This window comes from Lepisosteus platostomus, chromosome 25 (genome assembly GCF_059453375.1).
Source record: "Lepisosteus platostomus isolate fLepPlt1 chromosome 25, fLepPlt1.hap1, whole genome shotgun sequence".
Lineage (NCBI taxonomy): Eukaryota > Metazoa > Chordata > Actinopteri > Semionotiformes > Lepisosteidae > Lepisosteus > Lepisosteus platostomus.
Window position 1 is genome coordinate 6,029,897 of NC_142635.1, and position 13,083 is coordinate 6,042,979.

Genomic DNA, 13,083 nt, shown 5'->3' on the forward strand with positions numbered 1-13,083 from the left:
ACACAAACCCCTGGTCTCAGCGCAGGCGAGAGCGAGAGTTTGTAAGGACTGTGACCCGAGGCGGCCCTTCCTGCTCACTAGTCCCTGTGTTGCGTGATGTCATGGGATGGACGAGCGAATAAGTACAGGCTCCTGCAGCAGATATTTCACTGCGGAAACGTTCCAGCGTGATCTGCAGGCAGGGTTAACCGAGAACACCTAGTGGTATCCGTCAGCCAAACCGTCTCAAAATCGAGAACAATATTTCTACTGGATTAAAAGAGATGTATTCGCAAGCCAGCTTGTTTACAGTGCCTCGCAGAACACGGCCCTGCGCATACCTGCACATTTCATCGATTCTGTGATGTGAACTGGAGGTTTTACGAGTTACTGTGTGCATTTTACTTTCATTGTGGTTTGAAATGCGCTCATCAATGCCGATTCTTTCTAACCCCGAAACAGGAAAATAGCATTGCAGTGCCCTTTAACATGCTTCGCTCTAGCATGTTCTTAGAGGATACAGGTGGACGCAGTAACACCACAGGTAGCATCTGCAGGTTATGTCCACACATTTCAGAAACAGGAGGCCTTTGAAATCTGAAGCCAACAGAAGGAACCAAGGAAGACACAGGGGCTGTCATGCTTGCACACTTCCTGAAACTATCACCCCCCTCTGCAGGTTACACCCTCTGCAGTGATCCTATGCAGATAGCCCTATGCTATCACTAACTGTGGCTGAAGAGCTGATCAACACATTTGTGTTCTCTCGAATCAACTACTGGAATGCTCTTCTCGCTGGGGTATCTAAATCTACTCTGAAAAAACTGCAGTATGTCCAAAATTCAGCAGTCAGAATCCTGACCAGGTCTAGTGCAAGTGATCCCATTACTCCTATCCTGGAGTCCTTGCACTGGCTTCCGGTCAAATTCCGTGTCAACTTTAAAATCCTCATGCTCACCTATAAGGCTCTGCATGGCTTGGCACCTCAGTACCTGTCTGAACTTTTATTGCCCTACTCCCCACCTCGCAACCTTCGCTCTTCTAATTCTGCTCTCCTTACTGTCCCCCAAGCCCGTCTACACTCTATGGGTGTCAGGGCCTTCTCCTGCTATGCCCCCAAGCTCTGGAACTCTCTGCCCAAGGATATCAGAGAGTCACCTTCTCTAAACTCCTTCAAATCCAGTCAAAACCCTCTTCTTCAGAAGAGCCTTTACTGAACTGGTTCCATTCTTCACCCCTCTGCTTTTCTTATTACCCCCATCCACGGTCCCCTCTGTATATTGAAATTGTGTTTTATCTTGTTTATTCTTCTTATTTATTGTTGCTGTCATCCTGGAAAGCGCTTTGAGAAGCCACCTTTAAAGGCGCTATATAAAATAGTTTATTATTATTATCCTGCAGTTAAGGCCAGTAACACCCCAGTGCTGAGCGCTCACGGCTGTCCCTGCAGGCGGGGGACCCACCTGTGGCCAGGATGAGGCCGGGGGCCGACTCCTTGGACAGGATGGGCATCCGGGGCAGCTGGAAGTTGAGCAGCTGGCTCCAGCGCTGGGACAGGTGCAGCGAGCAGCCCTTCGCCAGCTGTGGAGAGGAGGGGAGGGCATCAGCGCCACCAGCTACACCAGCAGCAAGCAACAGAGCCGAACACACAGCGGTTTGCTCATGCTGGGGGATGCAGAAACACCATTTGCCTAAATATCTGAGCTTGAAAATGTTTTAAAATATACCGAGGGAAGCCAGCTTGAAATACCCAGAGTTGGGGCTTGTGCTGTGTACGGGCATCTTTTCCAAAAACCGGGGATCCATATTTTTATGATCATCTTCATAAAACCCTAGGCAGGAGTCACCTGCTGCAGCAGGTTAAGATTCAGATTAGAAAAAGAGGCTGCAGTCCCAGGAGTATTAATTAAAAAGGGTCCAGCTGTAGCTAGCACTGTATTGGGTTTGTTTCACACCCACAACTGCAAAAATGGTTTATAAAAGAACCTCCAACACACAGGTTAATGTTGTGAATGAGATCTGCATAATGGGAAAAATAACTTTTTCTCTCAGATTGCAGGCAGAGAGGTTTAGCAAATACTGGGAAACATGGATTCAATTTATCTCCCTACAGGGACCTGATTCTAGTTTATGAGAAAATATGCAGTGATATCCATGTGTAGGCTTTGTTGTTTGTTGTGTTTCTTATCACTCAATTGTATTTTTTTTGTATGGCCCTCCAAACCTGCTGGCATAGTGTAAATAGTTCATTTTATATATACAATGTGGCAGAAATGTTAGATGAAGGCAAATGTTTATTCTGCTGATGTTGTTTGTAAACCCTTTCATTGCTAAATAAAACGTTTTTTAAAACAACTGCAAACCGCAACTTGGGGCTTTCTGCAAGGGAACACTACAGGCAGGACAACAGAGCCTCTCGAGCATCCACTGCCAAAACAACCTGCAGGCAGGGTCTCTCTCCTTGTTCCAGAACCATCAAAAACATCCAGGCGGCAACTACAGAGGGACCCATCCAGGGTGTGGCCGCAGATCTCGGGGGGGGGCTGATCAAGGAGGCAGCAGATCTCGGGGGGGGGCTGATCAAGGAGGCAGCAGATCTCGGGGGTGGGGGCTGATCAAGGAGGCAGCAGATCTCGGGGGGGGCTGATCAAGGAGGCAGCAGATCTCGGAGGGGGGGTGATCAAGGAGGCAGCAGATCTCGGAGGGGGGGTGATCGAGGAGGCAGCAGATCTCAGGGGGGGCTGATCAAGGAGGCAGCAGATCTCAGGGGGGCTGATCAAGGAGGCAGCAGATCTCGGGGGGGGGGCTGATCAAGGAGGCAGCAGATCTCGGGGGTGGGGGCTGATCAAGGAGGCAGCAGATCTCGGGGGGGGCTGATCAAGGAGGCAGCAGATCTCGGAGGGGGGGTGATCAAGGAGGCAGCAGATCTCAGGGGGGGCTGATCAAGGAGGCAGCAGATCTCAGGGGGGGCTGATCAAGGAGGCAGCAGATCTCAGGGGGGGCTGATCAAGGAGGCAGCAGATCTTAGGGGGCTGATCAAGGAGGCAGCAGATCTCAGGGGGGCTGATCAAGGAGGCTACTGGTGGCAGCAGATCTCAGGGGGGGCTGATCGTGGAGGCTACTGGTGGCAGCAGATCTCAGGAGGACTGATCAAGGAGGCAGCAGATCTCAGGAGGACTGATCAAGGAGGCAGCAGATCTCAGGAGGACTGATCAAGGAGGCTACTGGTGGCAGCAGATCTCAGGAGGACTGATCAAGGAGGCTGCTGGAGGCAGCAGATCTCAGGACGACTGATCAAGGAGGCTGCTGGTGGCAGCAGATCTCAGGAGGACTGATCAAGGAGGCTGCTGGTGGCAGCAGATCTCAGGAGGACTGATCAAGGAGGCTGCTGGTGGCGGCAGATCTCAGCTACCAGCTGCTGAGGGAGCAGCTGCAGCCCAGTTTGACTACGGCTTTATCGCTCGCCACTCCTCGATGCCCCTGCTGCTGCTGCAGCTGCTGCTTGCTCTCCCAGCCCTGGAAGACGGCCAAGACAGACAGCACCGCCGTGGCGCGGCGCGGCAGGGCCCGGCGGATCCGGCAGCGGGGGATGTGGGCTCCGTTCCAGGCAGACGCCCGCCAGGTCTAAGCCACTTCCCTTTCTCGGAAAGAAGAGCCGCTTCAGCCGGAGGAAGTGCATCAGACACTCACACTTCCCCGCGGGTGTGAACCCGGCTGCTCGTCCCCGTGATTTCTTGGAGGGGGGGGGGGGGGGGGGGGGATCAAACAGGGGAGATGAAAGGAAAGCCGGCGCCCCACCGTGCCCACCCCCCTCCGCACCTCGCAGTCCAGGGTGCCCCCCAGGCTGTCGGCGGCGGGCGGCTGCAGCAGCTCCCAGGTGCCCCCCTTGTCGAAGGTGATGACCGAGCGCATGTTCTCCTCGGTCAGCGAGCCGTTGGTCAGCGTGGCGATGTAGACCCCCCGCAGCCCCTCCACGCGGTGGATATCCGCGAAGGGCTCGCTCGCGAAATACCTGCGCAACACGCAGAGGCGTGACATCAGGTTGGTGGACCGGTGAGGGACCACCCCCTCCACTGATGCACACTGCAATGCTAACTGCCCGTTTATTAACAAGCTCTTGCTCTGTACATGCTGACCCCCCCCTGCACCGCTGCACACTGGAAGTGTTAACGTACTGTAGCTCGAGTAGGGGGCTGCATCAGCATGCATAGGCTGCAAAGGAACAAATAAAAGAAACAACGTTTCGGCTGTGGTGCCTTCTTCGGGTGTCAGGAGGCTCCCCAGCCGAAACACCGTGTTTCCTTTCTTCTCTTTTCAGCCTGGAATAAACCTGCACTTGTTCAATTGATGGCACTGTCTGCTAACCAGCTCCTGCTCTGCAAGACTGCTGAACAGCCCCTGCATTAATGCTCACTGGGATGTTAATTGCTTGTTAATTGATGGCGCTGTTTGTTTAACCAGCTTGTGACTACCCCCTGCACTAATGCATACTGGGATGTTAATTGGTTGTTAATTGATGGCGCTGTTTGTTAACCAGCTCGTGACTACCCCCTGCACTAATGCATACTGGGATGTTAATTGATGGCACTGTCTGTTAACCACTCCTGCTCTGCAAGACGGCAGACCACCCCCTGTGCTGACCCGTCTCTCGGCGGCCGGCTGCCCAGTGCCCTGAGCTGAGCTGAGCCTAGCCGAGCCGAGCCCCGGCACCCCCCCCCACCAGTGGTACCTGATGAGTGAGCCGCTGCCCGGCCCTTCCGGGCTGTAGTACAGCACGTTCTCCAGGGACAGGGAGAAGCTCAGCCCCTCCGCGTCCGAGATGTACAGGTTGGTGACGCTGCCGTTGTGGTTGACGCACACGAACACCTGGTCCTCGGACGCGTCCGCGATGTAGTACTCCTGCGGGGGCGAGAGGCGGGGGGAGACCAGTCACGCACCTGGCCTGCGGGGCGGGGCGGGGCGGCCGGCCGGCGTGGCTCACCGTGATGGGGTGGCGAGTCATGAACTGGGCTGCTCTCATGGGCTGGCGGTTGTAGGAGACCCACAGCTGCACGGAGGACGGCCCCTGGCTTCCCAGCAGGCTCTGAACGGACAAGGGCAGAAACAGCGTGTCATCGGCTCCGCCCTCCAACACACTCGGAGCTGCATGAGCCCTGCAATGTGGCACTGATGCCTGTGTCCTTGCAGAAAAGTGATGGATTACATTCCTTTAATTTTTCCTCTGTTTCACTGCTGGCCTGTTTGATCTCCCCGAGCCGGCTCAGCTCACATTTAGTCTCCCAGGGGGTTCAGAGAGGATGATCACTGCACCACACTGCCAACCCCCCCCCGCCACTGCCTTTTGGTACCACTGCGAGAAGAGCTGGAAAGGCGAGCATTGGCAAAGAGGCTATAAAACTCTTAGAAGAAGCCCCTGACGCAATCTAGTCCTTTGACGATTTGTACAAAAACAGGGCTGAGCACACCCAGACCAACGCACTGCCCTGCAGGGCCTAGCAGTGCAGAACGACTCCATGTGGTTCTTCTGATGGGATCGGTACTGCATGTCATACTGCAGTCCAGCACACCATGAGCCACGTCCGCCAGCAGCCATCGGCCCACCACCAGTGCCGGATTTCCCATCAGGCACTGCAGGCACAGTGCCTAGGGCCTTTGATATGTTTAGGGCCCACGAAGGAGGGAACCACTAGCGACTAACGAAGAAACGAGCTGAAACAACAGGCTTGCGATAGACTCTAGGTGCTCCAAATCACTGATCACACGCTGCCTAGCAGCTGTTCTAGATACTAGAAGTATTGAAGTGATGGTCACTCGACTCGCTCCAGCAATCACGGGGTTTAGCATTGGAAGAGTTTAAAGTGCATCATGTCGATCGACGTCACTCAATTGGCGTTTACCCGTCTTTTTGCACGTTTTGGAGTGAAAGTGCCTGGGGCCTACGAACGCCTAAATCCGGCCCTGCTCACTGCAGCTTTCCGACAGATAGAAAGCGCTCCGCAGATTTCTCCTGACAGCATCCGGTATGGAATTTTCACTGCACCGAAATCAGGCTGACAGTCATTGCCTTGGGCGGTTTTGTGAATGCATTTCTGGGTTTTTCCTTTTTTAAAAAAAAACACACTGTCCACACCGATCTCTCTTCTACAATCTTCAGGAGAGATTTGCGTCGCAAGCGTATTTCGCCAGATTGTATATTTCACGAGCACAAGCAGTCCAATTTAGATTTCCTGAAACAGAAGGCCTTTGACATCTGAAGCCCATAGAAGGAATCAAGGAAGATAAAGGGGCTGTCATGCTCACACAGTTCCTGAATCTCCTGTCACTCCCTCTGCATGTTATGTCCTTGCCTCTGCACTAAGCCTGAAGTTTAATGCAAGGTCACAACTGAATCTCCAATGCCTTCCCTGAGCTCCTGACTAATAGGATTCTGAACTATATTTTTTCACAGTCCAAATTCACAATTACTTTAAGTACAGAATGCCCCGTACAAATGGCCTCAATTAAAAATATCATTACCACCGTGAGTGTGGCAGAGGCACGGTTCTACCACTGGGCCTAAGGAGACGCCCTGAGCTCTTGGAAGAAAAGAGGTGTCGTGGTTACAGACACACCACCCCCTCCGCACACGGCCACAAGAAAGACCCCGCCGAACGTCCACAGCTCATCTCGCAAAGTCACGCGAAGGAGGGGGAGGTTTTCCAAAATGCAAACTAGCTGTACTCAGCTCCAGATAAAACTGGTTTCAGTCTGTGGTTTTTGTGGGCGCCAAATTCTATCTGAGCATCTACAACGAGGAAGGCACAGGTCAGGTGTCCTCGATGACAGCTGGCGCTCTGCAGCAATGTGAAACTCTCTCAACGTCTTCACGCCCAGCTGCGACAGGAGCTCGACACAGGCGATGGCGGAACCGCTCCTGAGCGCACGCGTCTCCAAGTCGCGCAGCACGGGGGCTATGAATAGTTTTCGGAGTGGTGCAGCGAGGGCGTGGGTCGAAAATGCAAGCGGCTTTCTCAGTTTCTCACACTTCATTCTGGGATCGTCACTTCACACGCGGTCCCTAGACCTAGACATGCTGCAGATCACATGTCTGCACATGATCACAGATCACATCCTGGCCAAATTTCCCCCTGGCCTCCTAATAATCCCCATCTCTGAACTGGCTTCATCACTCTGCTCTCCTCCCCACTGAGAGCTGGTGTGTGGGGAGAGGACTGGAGCATCATCCAGGTGGGGCTGCACACTGGTGGGGGTGGAGGGGATCCCCATGACCTGAAAAGCGCTTTGAGTGGAGTGTCCAGAAAAGCGCTATATAAAGTGTAATGGACCTGTAATGGACACAGTTTTCACTGTATTCAGCAAAACCGCACTACCTGTACATATTGCACACACCATGGACACACAACAGCTCTGCTCACATTGAGTTTTATTCCATTTCTATTACATCTAATATTAGGGAACCTTCTTTTCATAACCTCAATTTTGTGATTTCTGTGAGTCTTGTGAGCTCGTGCAAAAGACATTTCATTGCCAGCAACTACTGCTGCACGCTGTACTGTTGTGCATTTGATAAATAAACTTTGATTTGATTTGAACCTGCAGGCCAGCGAACCTTCAGTGAGCTCACTGGAGTACCCCCCCCTCCGTGCGGTTTGTCCCCTGCTCTCTACCCCCTGACTGCAGGCTGCGGTCTTCCCCGACCACCGTTATTACAGCCCCTGCTGTAGCGTGAGGACTCATTCTCGAACCCAAGGCAAAGCAGAAGGAGTCAGTGAGCCAACGAGAACGAACAGGTTAGGGATACCACCAGGAACGGCACTTTTTGATGCCGAGAGCATTCTTGGCCCGAACAGCCTGGAAATCTGGTCATCGTTGACCTAGACGAACCAGGAGGTATCGAAAGCTTCCGCCCCCAGCAGTTCGCTGTGAGCGAAAGAAAGGCGATAGCTGGGGCGATTGACAGCAGAGGAGCCACAGTGGAAAAGCTCAAACTGCACATCTGGACCAGCCTCCCCTTCGAGTATGTACTTCCCCCCAAACCATCAGACGCATTCTACCCATATTGTGCTCAACAGATGCGTTCCAGCAGAACAGCTTGTATAAACATGCCACAGTACGGTGCAATTTTACCGTGACTCACCAGGAGACTTGCACCAAATGTATTCAGCCCTTCTGCAGCTGGGGCCTGTTTCTACAAAAGAGCTTGTGCACAGCAAACCACAAGCCTCACTTAACACACTTCCTGACCCTGAACAGTCCCATTTACTGTCGCCTGCTGGCGGTGCGGCCCCCTGTCACCTCTCGAGGAGCAGACAAAGACACGGAGCCACAGGCCGCCTCCTCCGACGGGGCAACCAGCTCTCGATTTTCCCCTCCGACTCACAACGGAGGCGGGCTCGTGCTCTCCCCCCAACCCACGAGAAAGGCCACCCGCCGCAGCTCCGGGAAAGACGGTTTTCTTTCTGCTTTTGTTCTAGTGCTAACAGATGCCTTTGGTGCCGGAGCAACCAAAGATGGTTCTCAAAAGCCACAGGGAAGGGCTGTGGTTTGTGAGTCAACAGCCATAAACCTGGCACAGTCCCCAGTTAAAGCCGGCGTTGGATCCGGGGTACTTGGTGATCAGCGGGATTAGAGAAGCGACTGTAGGGCCCACCCCTGGGGTGATTTCAAATCCCTGAGTCCGAAAGGCCCAGGATTTCCACCCCATCAGTACCTGACCGCTTACTTCCATTATCTCAATCAGAACACGCACATGTACAGGCCCTCAAACAGGCGAGGAGGAGATCGAGTCTCACGAGCAAAGGGAGAGGAGCACAGGTCTAAGGAGGAATGCAGCGGTCAGGTCCTTGAAGGCGCAGGGCCACGGCGTGATAATCGGGTGGGCCTGGCAGCCTGCCCAGCCGGGCTGGCCACAAGCCCGCCGCATGCTTGCGGTGTGGGCAGCGTGGGCGTGGAGTGGCCAAAGGCTGGTGCCCTTGCAGAAACCCACAGAGGAAGGAGATGAAAAGGCTACGTATCAAAAAAGAAACAGCCCGGAAAATGCAAGAGTCACTTTGGGGAAATGCACAGCACACACACACACATACATTGCATTGATCACCCCAGAGGTATTCGTCCAACAACCTGTATCTTTTCATTGTATCTACTGCAGAAAGCGCCCTGCCATTTAGCTGTTTACACTGGCAACACTGAAAAAAAGACAGGCCAGGCTGTACTTGGAAGTATTGCGGTAAATCACTAATCCAGCAGAATCCATAGACTCTCGGGAACGAGAAAGCTTCTCCCAGTGGGAGCTGTTCTTCTCGAGAAGGATCAAGGATGAAGGCCCTGACTGCTTCAAGGAACAGGCCAGAGCGGTGAGGATCAAAAGATCGCTCCAAGCCCATAATCCCCCGCTTCACGTCTTCCAGCCCATAATCCCCTGCTTCACCTCTTCATCTTTTCCAGGGATTTTCAGGACTATTAACTCCCGAAAGGCCAGCAAATCCACGACGCTCCCCTCAGCCATCGCCCACTGGCTCGACTTTTTTCAGATCCCTCGGTTAATTTATCGATTTCGGTTTTTCAACCCTTCCCCTGAGCCGTCGGCCTGCTCGGATGCTCCCTCTCGCCCTCTCTCTCCAGCGTCCTTCCTCCTCCCTCATCCCTCTCCCTCCCTCATGCTCCTGCTCCAGACCACACTGGAGTGCCCCTTGACTCATGAAGAAGCAGGGCCACTGTGCAGCTGCTCTGTCTTGGCACGTCTGCTCTATGGGACCGAGGGCCGACGAGCCAGCGCCAGCTCCTGCCCATGAGTGTCTCCAGCGGCCATGAGATCACTTTATTAGCCCTGTACAGTTCCTTGCATTAGGAATGTGTCTTTTGCAGACCCCAGCTTGCTCTCCGTGAGACACACAGACAGGGAGAGAGAAGATTGCCGGTTCAAATCCCGCAGCCGGCAGAGGAATCGGACTCCGTTGGGCCCCTGAGCAAGGCCCTTCACCCCAACTGCTCCAGGGGCGCCGTATAAATGGCTGACCCTGCGCTCTGACCCCAAGCTTCTCTCCCTGTCTGTGTGTCTCATGGAGAGCAAGCTGGGGTCTGCAAAAAGACCAATCCCTAATGCAAGAAATTGTAAAGGGCTAATAAAGTGATCTTATCTTATCTAGGCCACACAAAGCAATCACAGCAGAGCCTATGCTAATAATGCCAGGAGAGAAGAAACAAACACACATTTAGCATGGGGCCAGTGGGTAACTGGGACCCCAAGCACAGCCCTGAGCACCTCTGACTGCTCTACACACAGAGAGACATCAAATCGCACCAATGCTGATCGTAACAGTAGTGCAAAACTCACATTCACAGTCTATTGCTTTTATTTTTTCCCGACATATTCAATACTGGGAACCTGCCTCTGTGCAAGACAATGTCTGTTTCCATTATACGACTCCACTTCCAGATTCCAGATTCCTGTACCTGCAACGAGCTTGTATTGTTGAATTTCACTGCACACTGGAATCAACAATGAGCACAGCCCAGTGATGTAACCACCCCTCAAATAAAACCAGCCTTGATTTCAACGACAGCACGCATGAAATACTTCCTTAATTTTCTCTAATACTACTGGGTAAGGAAAGATATTTTACGAACTGCTTCCTGGATCACTAGTAGTTCATGAGTTATTTTCCGTGCATGCACTGTCTTGGAAATAGTCCCTAACTGGAGTTTTTCTTTGCTGAAAATTGCATCGATCGACAGTTTTTTTTCCATTTTGATTGCTTCAATTAAATGCTCTCCGAGACCCTGTTTATCTCCTGCTGCATCAAATCTATCAGTGTCACGGCCTTATTTGCAGCATCAGCCTTTGCAGAGTGTTTCTGAATTACCCGTGCTCTCTATTATGTGCATAAAATCATTCAATAAAAAAATCTATAATTAACTGGGGTCCATTTTCACAGGCAGACAGTTGGTACGCTGTGCTGCCCAATGGTTAACTATTATAACATGAATCAAGGGTCACTGATCAGGGAAAACAAAGTGTAACCAGAACAAGCAGAGCCGGGACCAAAATAAACAAGACATATCTGAATCAAACTCAAACATGAGCAAGCAGACACGTGGGGAAACTACCGGGGAGTGCATTTCCGGGAGCTCTTTACACAAAGGGTTGTGGGAGCCTGGAACAAGACGCCCAGCTGGGGTTTTGAAGCCGATACCCCGGATGCAATAAATAAATCAATTGCTTATACTTATATAGCGCTTTTCTGGACACTCCACTCAAAGCCACTCCACTCCACTTTACAGGTCATGGGGATGCCCTCCACCCCCACCAGTTTGCAGCCCCACCTGGATGATGCACCACTACAGTGGGGAGGAGAGCAGAGTGATGAAGCCAGTTCAGAGATGGGGATCTCTGAACTGGGAGGCCATGACTGGGAAAGGCCAGGGGTAAATGTGGCCAGGGCACCAGGGTAACACCCCTATTCTTTTCGAGAAACACCCTGGGATTTTTAATGACCACAGAGAGTCAGGACCTCAGTTTTACGTCTCATCTGAAGGACGAAGTCTTATTACAGTATAGTGTCCCCATCACTATACTGGAACATTAGGACCCACACAGACTGCAGGGTGAGCGCCCCCTACTGGTCCACTGACACCTCTTCCAGCAGCAGCCCCAGCTTTCCCAGGAGTCTCCCATCCAGGTACTGGCCAGGCTCACACCTGCTGAGCTCCAGGGGGGCTGCCAGCTGGGGGCTGCAGGGTGACATGGGTGCCGACTGTGGATCAGGCCGCTGCTAGCAGCCAGAGGGACAGGCTGGACCACACGTCCCGTGAGGGCTCTTGCGCCCAGCCCCCCCCGCCTCATCGCGCCCCCCGGAAACTCACCACGTTCCTGGTGGCGAACATGTACTTGTCGCGCAGCTGGAAGGAGTCCACCCGGTCCAGGATCAGCCGGCGGTTCGGCTCGCTCTGGAAGAAGTCGGTGCTGCTGAGGACGCTGGAGGTGTGCAGGGGCTCGTGGCGCTGGACGAACACGGTGGTGGAGGCGTCGTAGGGCTCCACCCCCCTGCGGGACAGGGACAGACACAGGGGGGGTGACCACGGGCTGCACAGCCGCCCCGACTCCCCACCCATGCGAGAGCCAGGCTCTTGGGCAGACGCTACGAGGAGTCTGGCCAAAATCTGTTATTTGGGATTCTTAAGCATGTGCTCCATTAATGGTTAACTGTGGGTAAGTGTGAGACTATGCCCATGAAATGAATAAATGAATCCAAGCACCCTACTCTCAGGCTGGCCTGTGAAACCAGGCAGTGCAGAGGAGTGACCTTGAAGAGTCTGGGGTGGGGTGAGGGGGGGGTCCCAGGTGACTTTTCCTCCCCACTTACAGCCAGTGTGTGTGTGTGTGTGTGCGTGTGTGTAAGGGTTTTGGGGGGCTACCGCCCGAAACCGAGTTTAAATCCAGGTCAGGGCTGCGCCCCCAGCAGTGCAGGCAAAACCAGACTGAAAAAGGAGCGTGTCTTCTTCACAGGAGCGCTTCAGATGAGATCAGGCACCTCCTTCCTGCTTCCCCCGTGCGCTTGATCTCATCTGAAACCGCGAGAAGGCGGCAGCAGGGGCACGTACGTCCTTCTGAACACCTACTGAAGCCAGCCGGAGGGGACCTGCCGCCTCGCCTCCTTTGCCTGGCTTGAAAACGCGGAAAAAAAGGACGTGAAGAAGGAGCTGCTCTCGCTGGGCTCGTCTTTATTTTCTCAATACAGACGAGCGGCGGTTTGGAGAGCAGAGGATGAGGTCACCTGTCCCCTCGTCTCTCCCTCTGCTCAGGCACATTGCAGTACTCGGCGCGGGGAATGAGCCCAGCCCGGTCTTGAGGGCGCCGTCATTTATTAATGCAGTCGTCTTGCCAAACCCAGGCCTCCCAGATTTTGAAACGGTTGCTGATCTTGACAGCACTCATGCAGATGCCTGCCCGGCCTCCTGAGCTCGCACCTCCAGCTCTCCCAGTCGGCTGGGTCACCAGGACTGGGATCTGCACGCACACGTGCCGCACTTTCATTAACAGAGCACGTTCGACTATGCTGATGTTACAAAAATAATAATAATGATGATGATTCCTCACACTTCTAG

The 13,083-nt window shown here is 53.3% G+C and overlaps 1 protein-coding gene across 2 annotated transcripts in view; it reads right to left on the reverse strand.

Moving 5' to 3' along the window:
- Positions 1-13,083, reverse strand: part of sorl1 (sortilin-related receptor, L(DLR class) A repeats containing) — a 60,696-nt gene that overhangs the window by 30,628 nt on the left and 16,985 nt on the right. Inside the window, exons 6-10 of one of the 2 annotated variants that reach the window (XM_088620107.1) lie at positions 11,842-12,022; positions 4,961-5,062; positions 4,709-4,878; positions 3,778-3,991; positions 1,443-1,560 (exon numbers count right to left, since the gene is read on the reverse strand). In XM_088620107.1, the coding sequence (XP_088476233.1) occupies positions 1,443-1,560; positions 3,778-3,991; positions 4,709-4,878; positions 4,961-5,062; positions 11,842-12,022 (785 nt within the window). The remainder of the gene's footprint in view (positions 1-1,442; positions 1,561-3,777; positions 3,992-4,708; positions 4,879-4,960; positions 5,063-11,841; positions 12,023-13,083) is intronic. The other variant, XM_088620105.1, reaches the window with a different exon arrangement.